Genomic DNA, 23,072 nt, shown 5'->3' with positions numbered 1-23,072 from the left:
AAAAGAGGCAGCCGACATACAGGGTACGCCGCTGGTCCTTAAGGGGTTAAATAACTTTTTGGATTTTAATTGTTCCTCAAATCATGTTGTTGAAGGAACAACAACAGTTGATTGGTGTGAGATTATGCTAAAGGAAAAGACGGAGCTTGAACCAAGATATCATCCAGATATCCTCCAGGTATGGAAACACTGCAATGCCCTGAGTTCTAGGCACCCAAAACCTTTATGAAAATTGTTTGAACTGTAGCCAGACCATATGGCAGAGCAACAAACTGAAAAAGCTTGTCTAGAAAGGCACACCTCAAAAACTGGTAATGTTCCCCATGTATTTAAACATGAAGATAAGCATCCTTTAAATCTATTGTGAACATAAATACCAACCAAAAGGCAGAATAGTCTGAATAGTTTCCATTTTGAAAGAAGGATTCCTTACAAACTTGCTCTAAGATTTCAAATCCAGGACTGGTCTGAAAGAATCTTCTTTTTTTTTGGAACAATGAAGAGATTGGAATAAAATACCATCCCCTGTTACTGTAAAGAAACTGGAACAATCACCCCCCATAGTTTCCAGATCTCAAACTGACTGGGGAAAAACTTGAGCCTTTACAGGATTCATTGGAACATTGGACGGAAAAATCCTCTGGGAGGTCTTGTCCAGAAACCTAGCCGATAACCCTGGGAAACTATATTCAGAACCCAGGGATCTGGAACAGACTGAAACCGAGCCTCCTGAAAAAGGCTTAACCTGCTCCCTACCAGAACCTCTGAATCGGGGGCCGCACCTTCATGCAGATTTGGTAGTAGGGATAGATTTCTTAGCCTGCTGTGACCTGTTCCAGTTAGCATTCTAGCCCTCCAGACTGAGTCAGAGGTACCTTCCTTATGAGCAGAGGAATCAGCCTTTTGTTCCTTATTCTGGTGAAAGGAACAAAAGTAATTAGAAGCTTTAGATTTCCCTCTAGACTTCTTGCCTTGAGGAAGAAAAACTCCTTTACCACTAATAACAGTAGATATTATAGGATCTAAATCAGAACTAAATAGTTTATTTTCCTCAAAAGAAAGAGACGATAATCTGGATTCTGACACCATGTCAGCAGACCAGGATTTAAGCCACAAGGCTCTCCTAGAAAGGACTGCAAAGGACATGATTTTGATATTGATCTTCATAATATCAAATACAGCATCACAAATAAAAGAATTGGCCTCTATGAGCAAACCCAAAAGATTTTCACTAGCAGAGTCATTAGAACACTGTTCTGAAAGACTAGATAGCTAGTAAGATGAAGCAGTAGCCACATCAGCAATTGAAATAGCAGGCCTCAGAAAAATAACCTGCTTGTAAAAGGGCCCTTCTATTAAATAACTTTAATTTTGTATCCAAAGGGTCTTTAAAAGAAGTATTCTCTTAAAAAGGATAGTAGTATGTTTAGCAAGAGTGGAAATAGCCCCATGAACCCTGGGAACAGTTTCCCATAATTTAACATTGGCAGCAGGTAAGGGATATAACTTTTTAAACCTTGCAGAAGGATTAAATTATTACCTGGTTTAGACCATTCCCTAAAAACCATATAAGAGACAGCATCAGGGGGAAAAACTGCAGGAAGTTTAGCAACAGTTTTAAACACTGAATTAAGACGACTACAAGGCTTATCATCAGAATCCTTAACCCCTAAAGTAATTAAAATCTCCTTTAAAAGAGAACAAATATGTTTAATTTTAAACAAAAAAGAGGAAGACTCATTATCGCCAGAGGAAACTTTACCTTCTGAAGACATAACAGTATCCCTGACTTCAGGGGACATAGTACTAGAAGAAGGTAAAATTGGACTGAGCTTTTACACTTATTTGAAGGGGAGAGAGCAGCAAACACTTCAGAAACAGCAGATTTAATGACATGTTTCACACTGGTTGAAACACCAGTAGCGTTCTCCTGTAATTAGCAAACAGAAGGAGCCGTAATACCCAAAAAGCAGCAATAGGGTGGTCTGATTACAGTAACATAGGTAAACATGAGTCACATAAAAAACTGGAGACAAAAACATCAGTTTTCTTTTACAATAAACACACTTAAATATGGTAGGAAGGTGTTCAGGAGACTCAGCTTCTAGGGTAGATTTAAGGACAGAATCAGATAGCTGCATTATAGCATTTGATAAAGCAACACAATTAAAAAACTAAAACCTAAAAAAGCTCTTTATATTAATACACTTTTTACCTCTGTGATTACACACACATATATATATATATATACTGTATATATATATATACACACACACACACACACACTATAAGTGCCCATAATAAGGCTATAGATGCTAAAAAATTATACTTATCAATAGACACTCATTCACCAGCAAACAACCAGACAGCCAAACCAGTATTTAAACATCTCAGTAGAGGTTATGGAATAGGAGTATATTGTAGATCCATATAAAGAGGCAAAAGACAGGTCCCTGCAACCAATTATGTAGGGTCTGTGACAGATTTGCCATGAGGTGAAAAAGGAGACACAAATCATACCTCATATATATCCTTCCGACAAGCACTGTACTCTGAGGGGAATGCAGGCATCAACATAAACCACATCTTCATTCTTCGACCACCTCTAGCGGAGGCAAACTAAAGACTGAGGTACGTGAGGTGGGAGGGGTTTTGTAGAGATCTTGGGGTTTGGGAATCTTTGCCTCCTACTAGTTCTAAGTAATTCCCAGGAATAATGGATTGTGGACTCTCATCAACTGTATGAAAGAAAATGGTGCAAAACCAGATCGCACAGATTCTCTAAATGACTGTGATAGATCCGCATAAGAAATGAGTGTGACCTGATAAGACATGAAGCTGACCAGATGAGACCTGCATAAGACATGACGTTAACCAGATAAGACCCACATAAGACATCAGGGTGACCAGATGAGACCTGCATAAGACACCAGGGTGACAGATGAGACCGCAAAAGATATGAGGCTAACCAGATGAGACCTGCATAAGACATATGGGTGACCAGATGAGACCCGAAAAAAACATCAGAGTGACCAGATGGAACCTACATAAGACATCAGGGTGAGCAGATGGAACATGCATAACACATAAGGTTCACCAGATGAGACCAACATAAGCCATCAGGGCGACCAGATAAAACCCTCAATAGACATCAGGGTGACCACATGGAACCTGCATAAGACATCAGGTTTACCAGATGAGAGATCAGGGTGACCAGATGAGACCAGCAAAATACATAAAGTTGACCAGATGAGACCTGCATAAGACATGAGGTTGACCAGATGAGACCAACATAAGACATCAGGGTGACCAGATGAGACCTTCATAAGAAATCAGGGTGACCAGATAAGATTTAAAACTGCATCTTCTGCTTTTATAGTATAAAAAGGTGTAACACAATAGAATAGTGCAGAGTATAACATCATAGTTGTACTGAGGTCTTTGCAGTATAGCTTATGTTGCAAAGACATAATTGATAATTGTACAAATGCAGTACTGAGGAGCTTTTATTAGTCCAACATGTTACAGACGGGGACAGTGCGCTATATATAGTGAATACAATTACACCATAATAACGTTAGCGACTCCTAGTATGATTCATGTAGATACCAACATTACAAATAAAACCACCAACAGTTATAGTGGCCCAAAACCAAAGAAAAAAGAATGATGTCAGAAACTGTTTGTCATACATGATATGTTCAACAATGGTTTTAAGTACTTTGAGCAATCATAGCAACTTGGTAACAAGGTGGTTTGAGAGACAAAAATATTTAATTCTGATTTTACACTTGATGGTGTTAATAACTTTGATATACATTATTTTTTTGATTTCTAAGAGAAGGTACATTCTGCTCCAAACTTTCCTATGATTGGTGAATCCCAGATCCCATGATCCCTATTTAGCCAATGGGATCTTGCCTAGACTTGGATAGGTGAACTTTATGGTATGTGGTAGTATGTATCTCTGAAAGGGAAAATAGGGATATTTAAACACAAGATAAGCAACAATCAGTTCACCTTTGAAAAAGCCTTTGGTGAAATGCGCATTAGGCATCCTTTCTAATCTGTACAGGACATTTATTGTGCTTATTTTGATAGAATTTGATTACACTTTTCTGAGTACATTTTTGCAGTACTTGGATGCACGGACCCAACCAGTTTTAATAAGTGCACATATGCTCCTGAGAGTATATATAGACCTCACAGCTATATATGGCTATTTTGTATTTGGTTATGTATGCACAATGGTACAACTGCTGATTCCATAACTGTACTTCACTAAAAAGTGTATCTCCAATAGATAAGCGGCTGTACTCTACTGGGTATCTGTGGGTAAATGGAATTTGATAACTTTCACAACTTAGTGAAATAATAATAACCATATTCTTAGCTAAATTTCACTATTGTGTGCCCAGGAACATATAAGATGAATAGCTTATGGAATATTTTTATCTTATCTCCTTTATCTATATAGCATGCTGCAGGGTCACTGTACTCATATTACAAGTGATGAGTTGTGCTGCACTCGAGCGCAATCAAAAATACTGCTGTAAAATTTAGTACCAAAGTAAAGCATTATTATTAGTATAGAAGAAAACAACATGAAGATCGAGATCAGTCGATATCTGACATTAATTTTACTCTGTATCCACATAGGCTATTATGGGGGATTTAGCTCACCCGCCGTAGGTGACACACAGATGTTAGTGCGCCCTAGACTATTACTCGAACAATACAAAAATAACTTAATAGAAGCACTATTGATTGTGTTTGAGCAATGGTAAAGGGACTTGAAACCAAACATTTTTCTTTCATAATTCAGATAGAACATATAATTTTAAACAACTTTCCAATTTAATTCTATTATCATATATTTTCTTGTATCCTTTGTTGAACTAGCAGCGATACACAACTGTGAGCTAGCTGAGCACATCAGGTGAGCCAATAACAAGAGGCATATATGTACAGCTAGCTCTCAGCAGCACATTTCTATTCTTGAACCTAATCTACCTAGGTATGTTTTTAAAAAAAATGAGAACAAAGGAGATTTGACAACAGAAGTATATCGGAAAGTTGTTGATAAATGATATGCTCTGTCTGAATCATGAAAGTTTAATTTTGACTTTACTGTCATACAGATATAAATACATATAGAGGGGATCTGTACAATTTTGCACAGCCTGGCCTATATTTTAAGACGTCAGTTCTTGCACTTTTTATTTTGCACTATGTTTTTATAAAATGAGTGTTTCTAGCTTTGAGATATGCTACTAATTAATCAAATATACGTTTTCTGAAATGGATATAAAAGTCTGGCAGAAAGAAAAACAACTGCCACTTACCCTTTCTTTGCATCAGATTCTGACGAGCTCTCACAAAAGCCAGGATATCTGCGTCCGTCTGGCTGTCTCCTGTAAGGGGGATTGGAGAGTCTGGATTCTGCGGAACCCTGAAAGACAACCAAGCGGAATCTCAAGCACAGCATTGCAACATGGGAAATGATGGTAAAGTGAGCACTTGTCATAGGCTGCAGACACAGTGTACTGCATTACATGTTAACTTGCATTATCCATCAGTCAGCACCAATTCAGTTAGCATTATGTGTACACAAATGTGCAATAAACAACGCCATTTATTAGCTACTAGCAGAACCAACTGAAATAGTATCTGATAAATGGTTAAATTGACTCCCCACTCTCAGCAAATAAGAATTCATATACACACACACATATATATACACACACACACACATATATATATATACACACACACACATATATATATATATATATATATACACACACACACACACACACATATACACACACATATACACACACACACGCATATATATATATATATATATATATATATATATATATATATATATATATATATATATACACACACACACACACACATATATATATATATATATATATATATATATATATATATATACACACACACACATATTTACACACACACACATATACACACACACACATATATACAAACACACACATATATACACACATATTTACACACACACACACACACACATGTACACACATACACACACACACACACACACACATATATATATATATATATATATATATATATATATATACACACACACACATATATATATATATATATATATATACACACACACATATATATATATATATATATACACACACACACACACACATACACACACACACATATATATTTATATATATATATATATACACACACATATATATATTTATATATATATATACACACACACACACACATATATATATATATATATTTATATATATATCCATATAAACACACACACACACACACACATATATATATATATATATATATATATATATATATATATATATATATATATATATATATATATATATATATATATATATATAAAAGGATAAGAGCTCACACATAAAAAGGTTTTAATGTATAACCAACAACTGTTTTAGACAATAGTAAAGACAATAAATACATTGCTGAGGGTATTACACAAGCCAAGTGAAAATAAACTGCAAGTAGCAGGAATCCCAAAAAAAGGAAAAAAGGGAAAAGGTGAAACCTACAAGAACAAAATGATCAATATGAGCCTTTAAACAATACTGCTTACACAGTTCTGGTCTAAGCAATAGAGCTTAGCCACAGTAATCAGATTCACAACTACTTATATGCAAGTGAGGAAGGCGTAGTCTGACATTACCAAGAATCTGAACAAATAATATGAACGTGCACCAATTGTACTTAGCCACTAGGTGGCAACAGCACTGCATGACCACAATGGTTGCAAACAGACACACAAACCCACTAAAGAGATTCTTACATGACATTTGGTTCTAGGAAAAGTAATTAATATGGTTTTATACGTTCCCCTACTCTGGAGATTTCTGGCAGTTTTCAAGGGACATTCTGTTGTCCTGAGAGCCATGAGCTGTTGGGTGCTAGTGAGTATAAAGTGAGATCCTGAGAGCTCTTATTGCTGGTCACAACCAGATCACTTGGAAGTTACAAGAACACTCATAATTCTGTAATATACAAAGACTTGTGAAGAGGTCACATAGAGATTAGACTGGAAGAAATCTCTTTTTTCTGATGCTTTTAAGTCTCACATGTTTTCTGATTAGTTTGTAAACAATGGGATAGGATTGTTTTACCTGGAAAGAGGTTTAGATTCAGAAAATCTCATTAAACTCCTTGATTTGTCAATAAATACCTGCTCACCTACCTGACATGGACACTTTAATGCAGGAGTTTTAGTACAAAGCATGGATGAAAGGACAGCAGACATAGAGGCGATTGTGTGCCAGCTTCCTGATTTAACACCAGGTGGCAACAGATGATAGAGAATAAAAATTAGTGCTGTATCAGAAGCTCTATATACAACCGCTGTTGCTACACAAAATATACTTTAAGGTTCACGATTTCCACAAAACCGGCATAATACAAAATGACATCAGGTTTGAACTTGTGTTTCAGCAAATTTATTACACCTGAATATGCTACACGCATCTTTACAGAAAAAGCAGCAGATACGTAACCTTCACTCATGGACAAAAGCTGTGAGGCCATGTCTCTGAATCAGTCACACAAGTACCCCAAAGGGCAGCTGGCACATTGGCAAGGGATGCTCTATTTCCAATGTATCAAAGAAATATTTTTTTTGAAGTACACAGCGGGCCAGATTGTATATCCCTGTCTGATCAGCTACTAACTCACCTGTACTCAGGTAGGGGAACCAGTTAGTGAGGTTTGAGGACTGGAGATGAGAAATGCTGATATAAAGTATCACAGAGACTGTGCCAGGTAAAGTGTATAGCACTGTGATATGTGCCGGATATATGGTCACAGTGATATATGTCATGGTGAAATGTGCCAGGTAAGGTTTATAGCACTGAGACATGTGCCGGATATAGGGTCACAGTGATATATGTCATGGTGAAATGTGCCAGGTAATGTGTATAGCACTGAGATATGTGCCGGATATATGGTCACAGTGATATATGTCATGGTGAAATGTGCCAGGTAATGTGTATAGCACTGAGATATGTGCCGGATATAGGGTCACAGTGATATATGTCATGGTGAAATGTGCCTGCTAAAGTGTATAGCACTGTGATATGTGCCGGATATAGGATCACAGTGATATATGTCATGGTGAAATGTGCCAGGTAAAGAGTATAGCACTGAGATATATGCCGGATATAGGGCCACAGTGATATGTGTCATGGTGAAATGTGCCAGGTAAAGTTTATAGCACTGTGATATGTGCCGGATATAGGGTCACAGTGATATGTGTCATGGTGAAATGTGCCAGGTAAAGCGTATAGCGCTGAGATATGTGCTGGATATAGGGCCACAGTGATATATTCATGGTGAAATGTGCCAGGTAATGTGTATAGCACTGTTATATGTGCCTGATATAGGACCACAGTGATATATATCATGGTGAAATGTGCCAGGTAATGTGTATAGCACTGTGATATGTGCCTGATATACCGTCACAGTGATATAAGTCATGGTGAAATGTGCCAGGTAATGTGTATAGCACTGTGATATGTGCCGGATATAGGACCACAGTGATATATGTCATGGTGAAACGTGCCAGGTAATATGTATAGAACTGTGATATGTGTTGGATGTAGGATCACAGTGATATATGTCATGGTGAAATGTGCCAGGTAAAGCGTATAGCGCTGAGATATGTGCTGGATATAGGGCCACAGTGATATATTCATGCTGAAATGTGCCAGGTAAAGTGTATAGCACTGTGATATGTGCCGGATATAGGACCACAGTGATATATGTCATGGTGAAATGTGCCAGGTAATATGTATAGCACTGTTATATGTGCCGGATATACGGCCACAGTGATATATGTCATGGTGAAACGTGCCAGGTAATATGTATAGAACTGTGATATGTGTTGGATGTAGGATCACAGTGATATATGTCATGGTGAAATGTGCCAGGTAAAGCGTATAGCGCTGAGATATGTGCTGGATATAGGGCCACAGTGATATATTCATGCTGAAATGTGCCAGGTAAAGTGTATAGCACTGTGATATGTGCCGGATATAGGGCCACAGTGCTATATGTCATAGTGAAATGTGCCAGGTAAAGATTATAGCACTGTGATATGTGCCAGATATAGGGTCATAGTGATATGTGTCATGGTGAAATGTGCCAGGTAATGTGTATAGCACTGTGATATGTGCCGGATATAGGGCCACAGTGATATATTCATGGTGAAATGTGCCAGGTAAAGTGTATAGCACTGTGATATGTGCCGGATATAGGGTCATAGTGATATATGTCACAGTGAAATGTGCCAGGTAAAGTGTATAGCACTGTGATATGTGCCGGATATAGGACCACAGTGATATATGTCATGGTGAAATGTGCCAGGTAAAGAGTATAGCACTGAGATATATGCCGGATATAGGGCCACAGTGATATATGTCACAGTGAAATGTGCCAGGTAAAGTGTATAGCACTGAGATATGTGCCGGATATAGGGTCACAGTGATATACAGTATGTCACAGTGAAATGTGCCAGGTAAAGTGTATAGCACTGTGATATGTGCCGGATATAGGGTCACAGTGATATATGTCATGGTGAAATGTGCCAGGTAAAGTGTATAGCACTGAGATATGTGCCGGATATAGGGTCACAGTGATATACAGTATGTCACAGTGAAATGTGCCAGGTAAAGTGTATAGCACTGTGATATGTGCCGGATATAGGACCACAGTGATATATGTCATGGTGAAATGTGCCAGGTAAAGTGTATAGCACTGTGATATGTGCCGGATATAGGGTCACAGTGATATATGTCATGGTGAAATGTGCCAGGTAAAGTGTATAGCACTGTGATATGTGCCGGATATAGGGTCACAGTGATATATGTCATGGTGAAATGTGCCAGGTAAAGTGTATAGCACTGTGATATGTGCCGGATATAGATGTGCCAGGTAAAGCATATAGCGCTGAGGTATGTGCCGGATATAGGGCCACAGTGATATATGTCATGTGGAAATGTGCCAGGTAAAGTGTATAGCACTGAGATATATGCCGGATATAGGACCACAGTGATATATGTCATGGTGAAATGTGCCAGTTAAAGAGTATAGCACTGAGATATGTGCCGGATATAGGACCACAGTGATAAATAGAAAAGAAATATTTTTTTTTGAAGTACACAGCGGGCCAGATTGTATATCCCTGTCTGATTAGCTGCTAACTCACCTGTACTCAGGTAGGGGAACCAGTTAGTGAGGTTTGAGGACTGGAGATGAGAAATGCTGATATAAAGTATCACAGAGACTGTGCCAGGTAATGTGTATAGCACTTTGATATGTGCCTGATATACCGTCACAGTGATATAAGTCATGGTGAAATGTGCCAGGTAATGTGTATAGCACTGTGATATGTGCCTGATATAGGACCACAGTGATATATGTCATGGTGAAATGTGCCAGGTAATATGTATAGCACTGTTATATGTGCCTGATATAGGACCACAGTGATATATGTCATGGTGAAATGTGCCAGGTAATGTGTATAGCACTGTGATATGTGCCTGATATACCGTCACAGTGATATAAGTCATGGTGAAATGTGCCAGGTAATGTGTATAGCACTGTGATATGTGCCGGATATAGGACCACAGTGATATATGTCATGGTGAAATGTGCCAGGTAATATGTATAGCACTGTTATATGTGCCGGATATACGGCCACAGTGATATATGTCATGGTGAAACGTGCCAGGTAATATGTATAGAACTGTGATATGTGTTGGATGTAGGATCACAGTGATATATGTCATGGTGAAATGTGCCAGGTAAGGTTTATAGCACTGAGATATGTGCCGGATATAGGGCCACAGTGATATATGTCATGGTGAAATGTGCCAGGTAAAGTGTATAGCACTGTGATATGTGCCGGATATAGAGTCACAGTGCTATATGTCATAGTGAAATGTGCCAGGTAAAGATTATAGCACTGTGATATGTGCCGGATATAGGGTCATAGTGATATACAGTATGTCACAGTGAAATGTGCCAGGTAAAGTTTATAGCACTGTGATATGTGCCGGATATAGGACCACAGTGATATATGTCATGGTGAAATGTGCCAGGTAAAGAGTATAGCACTGAGATATATGCCGGATATAGGGCCACAGTGATATATGTAACAGTGAAATGTGCCAGGTAAAGTGTATAGCACTGAGATATGTGCCGGATATAGGGTCACAGTGATATACAGTATGTCACAGTGAAATGTGCCAGGTAAAGTGTATAGCACTGTGATATGTGCCGGATATAGGGTCACAGTGATATATGTCATGGTGAAATGTGCCAGGTAAAGTGTATAGCACTGAGATATGTGCCGGATATAGGGTGACAGTGATATACAGTATGTCACAGTGAAATGTGCCAGGTAAAGTGTATAGCACTGTGATATGTGCCGGATATAGGACCACAGTGATATATGTCATGGTGAAATGTGCCAGGTAAAGTTTATAGCACTGTGATATGTGCCGGATAAAGGACCACAGTGATATATGTCATGGTGAAATGTGCCAGGTAAAGTTTATAGCACTGTGATATGTGCCGGATATAGGACCACAGTAATATATGTCATGGTGAAATGTGCCAGGTAATATGTATAGCACTGTTATATGTGCCTGATATAGGACCACAGTGATATATGTCATGGTGAAATGTGCCAGGTAATGTGTATCCCTGTCTGATTAGCTGCTAACTCACCTGTACTCAGGTAGGGGAACCAGTTAGTGAGGTTTGAGGACTGGAGATGAGAAATGCTGATATAAAGTATCACAGAGACTGTGCCAGGTAATGTGTATAGCACTGTGATATGTGCCTGATATACCGTCACAGTGATATAAGTCATGGTGAAATGTGCCAGGTAATGTGTATAGCACTGTGATATGTGCCTGATATACCGTCACAGTGATATAAGTCATGGTGAAATGTGCCAGGTAAAGTGTATAGCACTGTGATATGTGCCTGATATAGGACCACAGTGATATATGTCATGGTGAAATGTGCCAGGTAATATGTATAGCACTGTTATATGTGCCTGATATAGGACCACAGTGATATATGTCATGGTGAAATGTGCCAGGTAATGTGTATAGCACTGTGATATGTGCCTGATATACCGTCACAGTGATATAAGTCATGGTGAAATGTGCCAGGTAATGTGTATAGCACTGTGATATGTACCGGATATAGGACCACAGTGATATATGTCATGGTGAAATGTGCCAGGTAATATGTATAGCACTGTTATATGTGCCGGATATACGGCCACAGTGATATATGTCATGGTGAAACGTGCCAGGTAATATGTATAGAACTGTGATATGTGTTGGATGTAGGATCACAGTGATATATGTCATGGTGAAATGTGCCAGGTAAAGCGTATAGCGCTGAGATATGTGCCGGATATAGAGTCACAGTGATATATGTCATGGTGAAATGTGCCAGGTAAGGTTTATAGCACTGAGATATGTGCCGGATATAGGGCCACAGTGATATATGTCATGGTGAAATGTGCCAGGTAAAGTGTATAGCACTGTGATATGTGCCGGATATAGAGTCACAGTGCTATATGTCATAGTGAAATGTGCCAGGTAAAGATTATAGCACTGTGATATGTGCCGGATATAGGGTCATAGTGATATACAGTATGTCACAGTGAAATGTGCCAGGTAAAGTTTATAGCACTGTGATATGTGCCGGATATAGGACCACAGTGATATATGTCATGGTGAAATGTGCCAGGTAAAGAGTATAGCATTGAGATATATGCCGGATATAGGGCCACAGTGATATATGTAACAGTGAAATGTGCCAGGTAAAGTGTATAGCACTGAGATATGTGCCGGATATAGGGTCACAGTGATATACAGTATGTCACAGTGAAATGTGCCAGGTAAAGTGTATAGCACTGTGATATGTGCCGGATATAGGGTCACAGTGATATATGTCATGGTGAAATGTGAAAGGTAAAGCGTATAGCGCTGAGGTATGTGCCGGATATAGGGCCACAGTGATATATGTCATGGTGAAATGTGCCAGGTAAAGTGTATAGCACTGTGATATGTGTCATGGTGAAATGTGCCAGGTAAAGTTTATAGCACTGTGATATGTGCTGGATATAGAGTAACAGTGATCTATGTCATGGTGAAATGTGCCAGGTAAAGAGTATAGCACTGAGATATGTGCCGGATATAGGGCCACAGTGCTATATGTCATGGTGAAATGTGCCAGGTAAAGATTATAGCACTGTGATATGTGCCGGATATAGGACTACAGTGATATATGTCATAGTGAAATGTGCCAGGTAAAGTGTATAGCACTGTGATATGTGCCGGATATAGGACCACAGTGATATATGTCACAGTGAAATGTGCCAGGTAAAGTGTATAGCACTGAGATATGTGCCGGATATAGGGTCACAGTGATATACAGTATGTCATGGTGAAATGTGCCAGGTAAAGTGTATAGCACTGTGATATGTGCCGGATATATGACCACAGTGACATATGTCATGGTGAAATGTGCCAGGTAAAGCGTATAGCGCTGAGATATGTGCTGGATATAGGGCCACAGTGATATATTCATGGTGAAATGTGCCAGGTAAAGTGTATAGCACTGTGATATGTGCCGGATATAGAGTCACAGTGATATATGTCATGGTGAAATGTGCCAGGTAAGTTTTATAGCACTGAGATATGTGCCGGATATAGGGCCACAGTGATATATGTCATGGTGAAATGTGCCAGGTAAAGTGTATAGCACTGTGATATGTGCCGGATATAGAGTCACAGTGCTATATGTCATAGTGAAATGTGCCAGGTAAAGATTATAGCACTGTGATATGTGCCGGATATAGGGTCATAGTGATATACAGTATGTCACAGTGAAATGTGCCAGGTAAAGTTTATAGCACTGTGATATGTGCCGGATATAGGACCACAGTGATATATGTCATGGTGAAATGTGCCAGGTAAAGAGTATAGCATTGAGATATATGCCGGATATAGGGCCACAGTGATATATGTAACAGTGAAATGTGCCAGGTAAAGTGTATAGCACTGAGATATGTGCCGGATATAGGGTCACAGTGATATACAGTATGTCACAGTGAAATGTGCCAGGTAAAGTGTATAGCACTGTGATATGTGCCGGATATAGGGTCACAGTGATATATGTCATGGTGAAATGTGAAAGGTAAAGCGTATAGCGCTGAGGTATGTGCCGGATATAGGGCCACAGTGATATATGTCATGGTGAAATGTGCCAGGTAAAGTGTATAGCACTGTGATATGTGTCATGGTGAAATGTGCCAGGTAAAGTTTATAGCACTGTGATATGTGCTGGATATAGAGTAACAGTGATCTATGTCATGGTGAAATGTGCCAGGTAAAGAGTATAGCACTGAGATATGTGCCGGATATAGGGCCACAGTGCTATATGTCATGGTGAAATGTGCCAGGTAAAGATTATAGCACTGTGATATGTGCCGGATATAGGACTACAGTGATATATGTCATAGTGAAATGTGCCAGGTAAAGTGTATAGCACTGTGATATGTGCCGGATATAGGACCACAGTGATATATGTCACAGTGAAATGTGCCAGGTAAAGTGTATAGCACTGAGATATGTGCCGGATATAGGGTCACAGTGATATACAGTATGTCATGGTGAAATGTGCCAGGTAAAGTGTATAGCACTGTGATATGTGCCGGATATAGGACCACAGTGACATATGTCATGGTGAAATGTGCCAGGTAAAGAGTATAGCACTGAGATATATGCCGGATATAGGGCCACAGTGATATATGTCATGGTGAAATGTGCCAGGTAAAGTGTATAGCACTGTGATATGTGCCGGATATAGGGTCACAGTGATATACAGTATGTCATGGTGAAATGTGCCAGGTAAAGTGTATAGCACTGAGATATGTGCCGGATATAGGGTCAGAGTGATATATGTCATGGTGAAATGTGCCAGGTAAAGTGTATAGCACTGTGATATGTGCCGGACATAGGGTCAGAGTGATATATGTCATGGTGAAATGTGCCAGGTAAAGTGTATAGCACTGTGATATGTGCTGGATATAGAGTCACAGTGATATATGTCATGGTGAAATGTGCCAGGTAAGGTTTATAGCACTGAGATATGTGCCGGATATAGGGCCACAGTGATATATGTCATGGTGAAATGTGCCAGGTAAAGTGTATAGCACTGTGATATGTGCCGGATATAGGGTCACAGTAATATATGTCATGGTGAAATGTGCCAGGTAATGTGTATAGCACTGTGATATGTGCCGGATATAGGACCACAGTGATATATGTCATGGTGAAATGTGCCAGGTAAAGTTTATAGCACTGTGATATGTGCCGGATATAGGGTCACAGTGATATGTGTCATGGTGAAATGTGCCAGGTAAAGCGTATAGCGCTGAGATATGTGCCGGATATAGGGCCACAGTGATATATGTCATATTGAAATGTGCCAGGTAAAGTGTATAGCACTGTGATATGTGCCGGATATAGGACCACAGTGATATATGTCATGGTGAAATGTGCCAGGTAAAGAGTATAGCACTGAGATATGTGCCGGATATAGGACCACAGTGATATATGTCATGGTCAAATGTGCCAGGTAAAGTGTATAGCACTGTGATATATGCCGGATATAGGGCCACAGTGATATATGTGATGGTGAAATGTGCCAGGTAAAGTGTATAGCACTGTGATATGTGCCAGATATAGGACCACAGTGATATATGTCATGGTGAAATGTGCCAGGTAAAGTGTATAACACTGTGATATGTGCCGGATATAGGACCACAGTGATATAAGTCATGGTGAAATGTGCCAGGTAATGTGTATAGCACTGTGATATGTACCGGATATAGGACCACAGTGATATATGTCATGGTGAAATGTGCCAGGTAATATGTATAGCACTGTTATATGTGCCGGATATACGGCCACAGTGATATATGTCATGGTGAAACGTGCCAGGTAATATGTATAGAACTGTGATATGTGTTGGATGTAGGATCACAGTGATATATGTCATGGTGAAATGTGCCAGGTAAAGCGTATAGCGCTGAGATATGTGCTGGATATAGGGCCACAGTGATATATTCATGGTGAAATGTGCCAGGTAAAGTGTATAGCACTGTGATATGTGCCGGATATAGAGTCACAGTGATATATGTCATGGTAAAATGTGCCAGGTAAAGTGTATAGAACTGTGATATGTGTTGGATGTAGGATCACAGTGATATATGTCATGGTGAAATGTGCCAGGTAAAGCGTATAGCGCTGAGATATGTGCTGGATATAGGGCCACAGTGATATATTCATGGTGAAATGTGCCAGGTAAAGTGTATAGCACTGTGATATGTGCCGGATATAGAGTCACAGTGATATATGTCATGGTGAAATGTGCCAGGTAAGGTTTATAGCACTGAGATATGTGCCGGATATAGGGCCACAGTGATATATGTCATGGTGAAATGTGCCAGGTAAAGTGTATAGCACTGTGATATGTGCCGGATATAGAGTCACAGTGCTATATGTCATAGTGAAATGTGCCAGGTAAAGATTATAGCACTGTGATATGTGCCGGATATAGGGTCATAGTGATATACAGTATGTCACAGTGAAATGTGCCAGGTAAAGTTTATAGCACTGTGATATGTGCCGGATATAGGACCACAGTGATATATGTCATGGTGAAATGTGCCAGGTAAAGAGTATAGCATTGAGATATATGCCGGATATAGGGCCACAGTGATATATGTAACAGTGAAATGTGCCAGGTAAAGTGTATAGCACTGAGATATGTGCCGGATATAGGGTCACAGTGATATACAGTATGTCACAGTGAAATGTGCCAGGTAAAGTGTATAGCACTGTGATATGTGCCGGATATAGGGTCACAGTGATATATGTCATGGTGAAATGTGAAAGGTAAAGCGTATAGCGCTGAGGTATGTGCCGGATATAGGGCCACAGTGATATATGTCATGGTGAAATGTGCCAGGTAAAGTGTATAGCACTGTGATATGTGTCATGGTGAAATGTGCCAGGTAAAGTTTATAGCACTGTGATATGTGCTGGATATAGAGTAACAGTGATCTATGTCATGGTGAAATGTGCCAGGTAAAGAGTATAGCACTGAGATATGTGCCGGATATAGGGCCACAGTGCTATATGTCATGGTGAAATGTGCCAGGTAAAGATTATAGCACTGTGATATGTGCCGGATATAGGACTACAGTGATATATGTCATAGTGAAATGTGCCAGGTAAAGTGTATAGCACTGTGATATGTGCCGGATATAGGACCACAGTGATATATGTCATGGTGAAATGTGCCAGGTAAAGTGTATAGCACTGAGATATGTGCCGGATATAGGGTCACAGTGATATACAGTATGTCATGGTGAAATGTGCCAGGTAAAGTGTATAGCACTGTGATATGTGCCGGATATATGACCACAGTGACATATGTCATGGTGAAATGTGCCAGGTAAAGCGTATAGCGCTGAGATATGTGCTGGATATAGGGCCACAGTGATATATTCATGGTGAAATGTGCCAGGTAAAGTGTATAGCACTGTGATATGTGCCGGATATAGAGTCACAGTGATATATGTCATGGTGAAATGTGCCAGGTAAGTTTTATAGCACTGAGATATGTGCCGGATATAGGGCCACAGTGATATATGTCATGGTGAAATGTGCCAGGTAAAGTGTATAGCACTGTGATATGTGCCGGATATAGAGTCACAGTGCTATATGTCATAGTGAAATGTGCCAGGTAAAGATTATAGCACTGTGATATGTGCCGGATATAGGGTCATAGTGATATACAGTATGTCACAGTGAAATGTGCCAGGTAAAGTTTATAGCACTGTGATATGTGCCGGATATAGGACCACAGTGATATATGTCATGGTGAAATGTGCCAGGTAAAGAGTATAGCATTGAGATATATGCCGGATATAGGGCCACAGTGATATATGTAACAGTGAAATGTGCCAGGTAAAGTGTATAGCACTGAGATATGTGCCGGATATAGGGTCACAGTGATATACAGTATGTCACAGTGAAATGTGCCAGGTAAAGTGTATAGCACTGTGATATGTGCCGGATATAGGGTCACAGTGATATATGTCATGGTGAAATGTGAAAGGTAAAGCGTATAGCGCTGAGGTATGTGCCGGATATAGGGCCACAGTGATATATGTCATGGTGAAATGTGCCAGGTAAAGTGTATAGCACTGTGATATGTGTCATGGTGAAATGTGCCAGGTAAAGTTTATAGCACTGTGATATGTGCTGGATATAGAGTAACAGTGATACATGTCATGGTGAAATGTGCCAGGTAAAGAGTATAGCACTGAGATATGTGCCGGATATAGGGCCACAGTGCTATATGTCATGGTGAAATGTGCCAGGTAAAGATTATAGCACTGTGATATGTGCCGGATATAGGACTACAGTGATATATGTCATAGTGAAATGTGCCAGGTAAAGTGTATAGCACTGTGATATGTGCCGGATATAGGACCACAGTGATATATGTCATGGTGAAATGTGCCAGGTAAAGTGTATAGCACTGAGATATGTGCCGGATATAGGGTCACAGTGATATACAGTATGTCATGGTGAAATGTGCCAGGTAAAGTGTATAGCACTGTGATATGTGCCGGATATAGGACCACAGTGACATATGTCATGGTGAAATGTGCCAGGTAAAGAGTATAGCACTGAGATATGTGCCGGATATAGGGCCACAGTGATATATGTCATGGTGAAATGTGCCAGGTAAAGTGTATAGCACTGTGATATGTGCCGGATATAGGGTCACAGTGATATACAGTATGTCATGGTGAAATGTGCCAGGTAAAGTGTATAGCACTGAGATATGTGCCAGATATAGGGTCAGAGTGATATATGTCATGGTGAAATGTGCCAGGTAAAGTGTATAGCACTGTGATATGTGCCGGATATAGGGTCAGAGTGATATATGTCATGGTGAAATGTGCCAGGTAAAGTGTATAGCACTGTGATATGTGCCGGATATAGAGTCACAGTGATATATGTCATGGTGAAATGTGCCAGGTAAGGTTTATAGCACTGAGATATGTGCCGGATATAGGGCCACAGTGATATATGTCATGGTGAAATGTGCCAGGTAAAGTGTATAGCACTGTGATATGTGCCGGATATAGGGTCACAGTAATATATGTCATGGTGAAATGTGCTAGGTAATGTGTATAGCACTGTGATATGTGCCGGATATAGGACCACAGTGATATATGTCATGGTGAAATGTGCCAGGTAAAGTTTATAGCACTGTGATATGTGCCGGATATAGGGTCACAGTGATATGTGTCATGGTGAAATGTGCCAGGTAAAGCGTATAGCGCTGAGATATGTGCCGGATATAGGGCCACAGTGATATATGTCATGGTGAAATGTGCCAGGTAAAGTGTATAGCACTGTGATATGTGCCGGATATAGGACCACAGTGATATATGTCATGGTGAAATGTGCCAGGTAAAGAGTATAGCACTGAGATATGTGCCGGATATAGGACCACAGTGATATATGTCATGGTCAAATGTGCCAGGTAAAGTGTATAGCACTGTGATATATGCCGGATATAGGGCCACAGTGATATATGTGATGGTGAAATGTGCCAGGTAAAGTGTATAGCACTGTGATATGTGCCAGATATAGGACCACAGTGATATATGTCATGGTGAAATGTGCCAGGTAAAGTGTATAACACTGTGATATGTGCCGGATATAGGACCACAGTGATATATGTCATGGTGAAATGTGCCAGGTAAAGTGTATAGCACTGTGATATGTGCTGGATATAGGACCACAGTGATATATGTCATGGTGAAATGTGCCAGGTAAAGTGTGATATGTGCCGGATATAGGACCACAGTGATATATGTCATGGTGAAATGTGCCAGGTAAAGTGTATAGCACTGAGATATGTGCCGGATATAGGATCACAGAGATATATGTCATGGTGAAATGTGCCAGGTAAAGTGTATAGCACTGTGATATGTGCCGGATATAGGACCACAATGATATATGTCATAGTGAAATGTGCCAGGTAAAGTGTATAGCACTGTGATATGTGCCGGATATACGGCCACATTGATATATGTCATGTTGAAATGTGCCAGGTAAAGTGTATAGCACTGTGATATGTGCCGGATATAGGGTCAGAGTGATATATGTCATGGTGAAATGTGCCAGGTAAAGTGTATAGCACTGTGATATGTGCCGGATATAGGATCACAGTGATATATGTCATGGTGATATGTGCCAGGTAATGTGTATAGCACTGTGATATGTGCCGGATATAGGACCACAGTGATATATGTCATGGTGAAATGTGCCAGGTAAAGTGTATAGCACTGTGATATGTGCCGGATATAGAGTCACAGTGATATATGTCATGGTGAAATGTGCCAGGTAAGGTTTATAGCACTGAGATATGTGCCGGATATAGGGCCACAGTGATATATGTCATGGTCAAATGTGCCAGGTAAAGTGTATAGCACTGTGATATATGCCGGATATAGGGCCACAGTGATATATGTGATGGTGAAATGTGCCAGGTAAAGTGTATAGCACTGTGATATGTTCCAGATATAGGACCACAGTGATATATGTCATGGTGAAATGTGCCAGGTAAAGTGTATAACACTGTGATATGTGCCGGATATAGGACCACAGTGATATATGTCATGGTGAAATGTGCCAGGTAAAGTGTATAGCACTGTGATATGTGCTGGATATAGGACCACAGTGATATATGTCATGGTGAAATGTGCCAGGTAAAGTGTGATATGTGCCGGATATAGGACCACAGTGATATATGTCATGGTGAAATGTGCCAGGTAAAGTGTATAGCACTGAGATATGTGCCGGATATAGGATCACAGAGATATATGTCATGGTGAAATGTGCCAGGTAAAGTGTATAGCACTGTGATATGTGCCGGATATAGGACCACAGTGATATATGTCATAGTGAAATGTGCCAGGTAAAGTGTATAGCACTGTGATATGTGCCGGATATACGGCCACATTGATATATGTCATGTTGAAATGTGCCAGGTAAAGTGTATAGCACTGTGATATGTGCCGGATATAGGGTCAGAGTGATATATGTCATGGTGAAATGTGCCAGGTAAAGTGTATAGCACTGTGATATGTGCCGGATATAGGATCACAGTGATATATGTCATGGTGATATGTGCCAGGTAATGTGTATAGCACTGTGATATGTGCCGGATATAGGACCACAGTGATATATGTCATGGTGAAATGTGCCAGGTAAAGTTTATAGCACTGTGATATGTGCCGGATATAGGGTCACAGTGATATATGTCATGGTGAAATGTGCCAGGTAAAGTGTATAGCACTGTGATATGTGCCGGATATAGAGTCACAGTGATATATGTCATGGTGAAATGTGCCAGGTAAGGTTTATAGCACTGAGATATGTGCCGGATATAGGGCCACAGTGATATATGTCATGGTGAAATGTGCCAGGTAAAGTGTATAGCACTGTGATATGTGCCGGATATAGGGTCACAGTAATATATGTCATGGTGAAATGTGCCAGGTAATGTGTATAGCACTATGATATGTGCCGGATATAGGACCACAGTGATATATGTCATGGTGAAATGTGCCAGGTAAAGTTTATTGCACTGTGATATGTGCCGGATATAGGGTCACAGTGATATGTGTCATGGTGAAATGTGCCAGGTAAAGCGTATAGCGCTGAGGTATGTGCCGGATATAGGGCCACAGTGATATATGTCATGTGGAAATGTGCCAGGTAAAGTGTATAGCACTGTGATATGTGCCGGATATAGGACCACAGTGATATATGTCATGGTGAAATGTGCCAGGTAAAGAGTATAGCACTGAGATATGTGCCGGATATAGGACCACAGTGATAAATGTCATGGTGAAATGTGCCAGGTAAAGTGTATAGCACTGAGATACAGTATGTGCCGGATATAAGGCCACAGTGATATATGTCATGGTGATATGTGCCAGGTAATGTGTATAGCACTGTGATATGTGCCGGATATAGGACCACAGTGATATATGTCATGGTGAAATGTGCCAGGTAAAGTTTATAGCACTGTGATATGTGCCGGATATAGGGTCACAGTGATATGTGTCATGGTGAAATGTGCCAGGTAAAGTGTATAGCACTGTGATATATGCCGGATATAGGGCCACAGTGATATATGTCATGGTGAAATGTGCCAGGTAAAGCGTATAGCGCTGAGATATGTGCTGGATATAGGACCACAGTGATATATGTCATGGTGAAATGTGCCAGGTAAAGTGTATAGCACTGTGATATGTGCCAGATATAGGACCACAGTGATATATGTCATGGTGAAATGTGCCAGGTAAAGTGTATAACACTGTGATATGTGCCGGATATAGGACCACAGTGATATATGTCATGGTGAAATGTGCCAGGTAAAGTGTATAGCACTGTGATATGTGCTGGATATAGGACCACAGTGATATATGTCATGGTGAAATGTGCCAGGTAAAGTGTGATATGTGCCGGATATAGGACCACAGTGATATATGTCATGGTGAAATGTGCCAGGTAAAGTGTATAGCACTGAGATATGTGCCAGATATAGGATCACAGTGATATATGTCATGGTGAAATGTGCCAGGTAAAGTGTATAGCACTGTGATATGTGCCGGATATAGGACCAAAGTGATATATGTCATAGTGAAATGTGCCAGGTAAAGTGTATAGCACTGTGATATGTGCTGGATATACCGCCACAGTGATATATGTCATGGTGAAATGTGCAGGTAATGTGTATAGCACTGTTATATGTGCCGGATATACGGCCACAGTGATATATGTCATGTTGAA

The 23,072-nt window shown here is 40.0% G+C and overlaps 1 protein-coding gene across 1 annotated transcript in view; it reads right to left on the bottom strand.

Moving 5' to 3' along the window:
* Nucleotides 1–5,273: 5,273 nt before the first annotated feature.
* The window catches only part of KIF6 (kinesin family member 6), an 872,665-nt gene continuing 854,866 nt past the window's right edge, over nucleotides 5,274–23,072 (bottom strand). The window contains exons 18-19 of the mRNA XM_053712809.1: nucleotides 5,346–5,452; nucleotides 5,274–5,296 (exon numbers count right to left, since the gene is read on the bottom strand). Coding sequence (XP_053568784.1) covers nucleotides 5,274–5,296; nucleotides 5,346–5,452 — 130 coding nt within the window. The remainder of the gene's footprint in view (nucleotides 5,297–5,345; nucleotides 5,453–23,072) is intronic.

This window comes from Bombina bombina, chromosome 4 (assembly GCF_027579735.1).
Source record: "Bombina bombina isolate aBomBom1 chromosome 4, aBomBom1.pri, whole genome shotgun sequence".
Classification (NCBI taxonomy): Eukaryota; Metazoa; Chordata; class Amphibia; order Anura; family Bombinatoridae; genus Bombina; species Bombina bombina.
The sequence above is the reverse complement of the archived record's forward strand: the minus strand, read 5'-3'. Positions and strand labels throughout refer to the sequence as shown.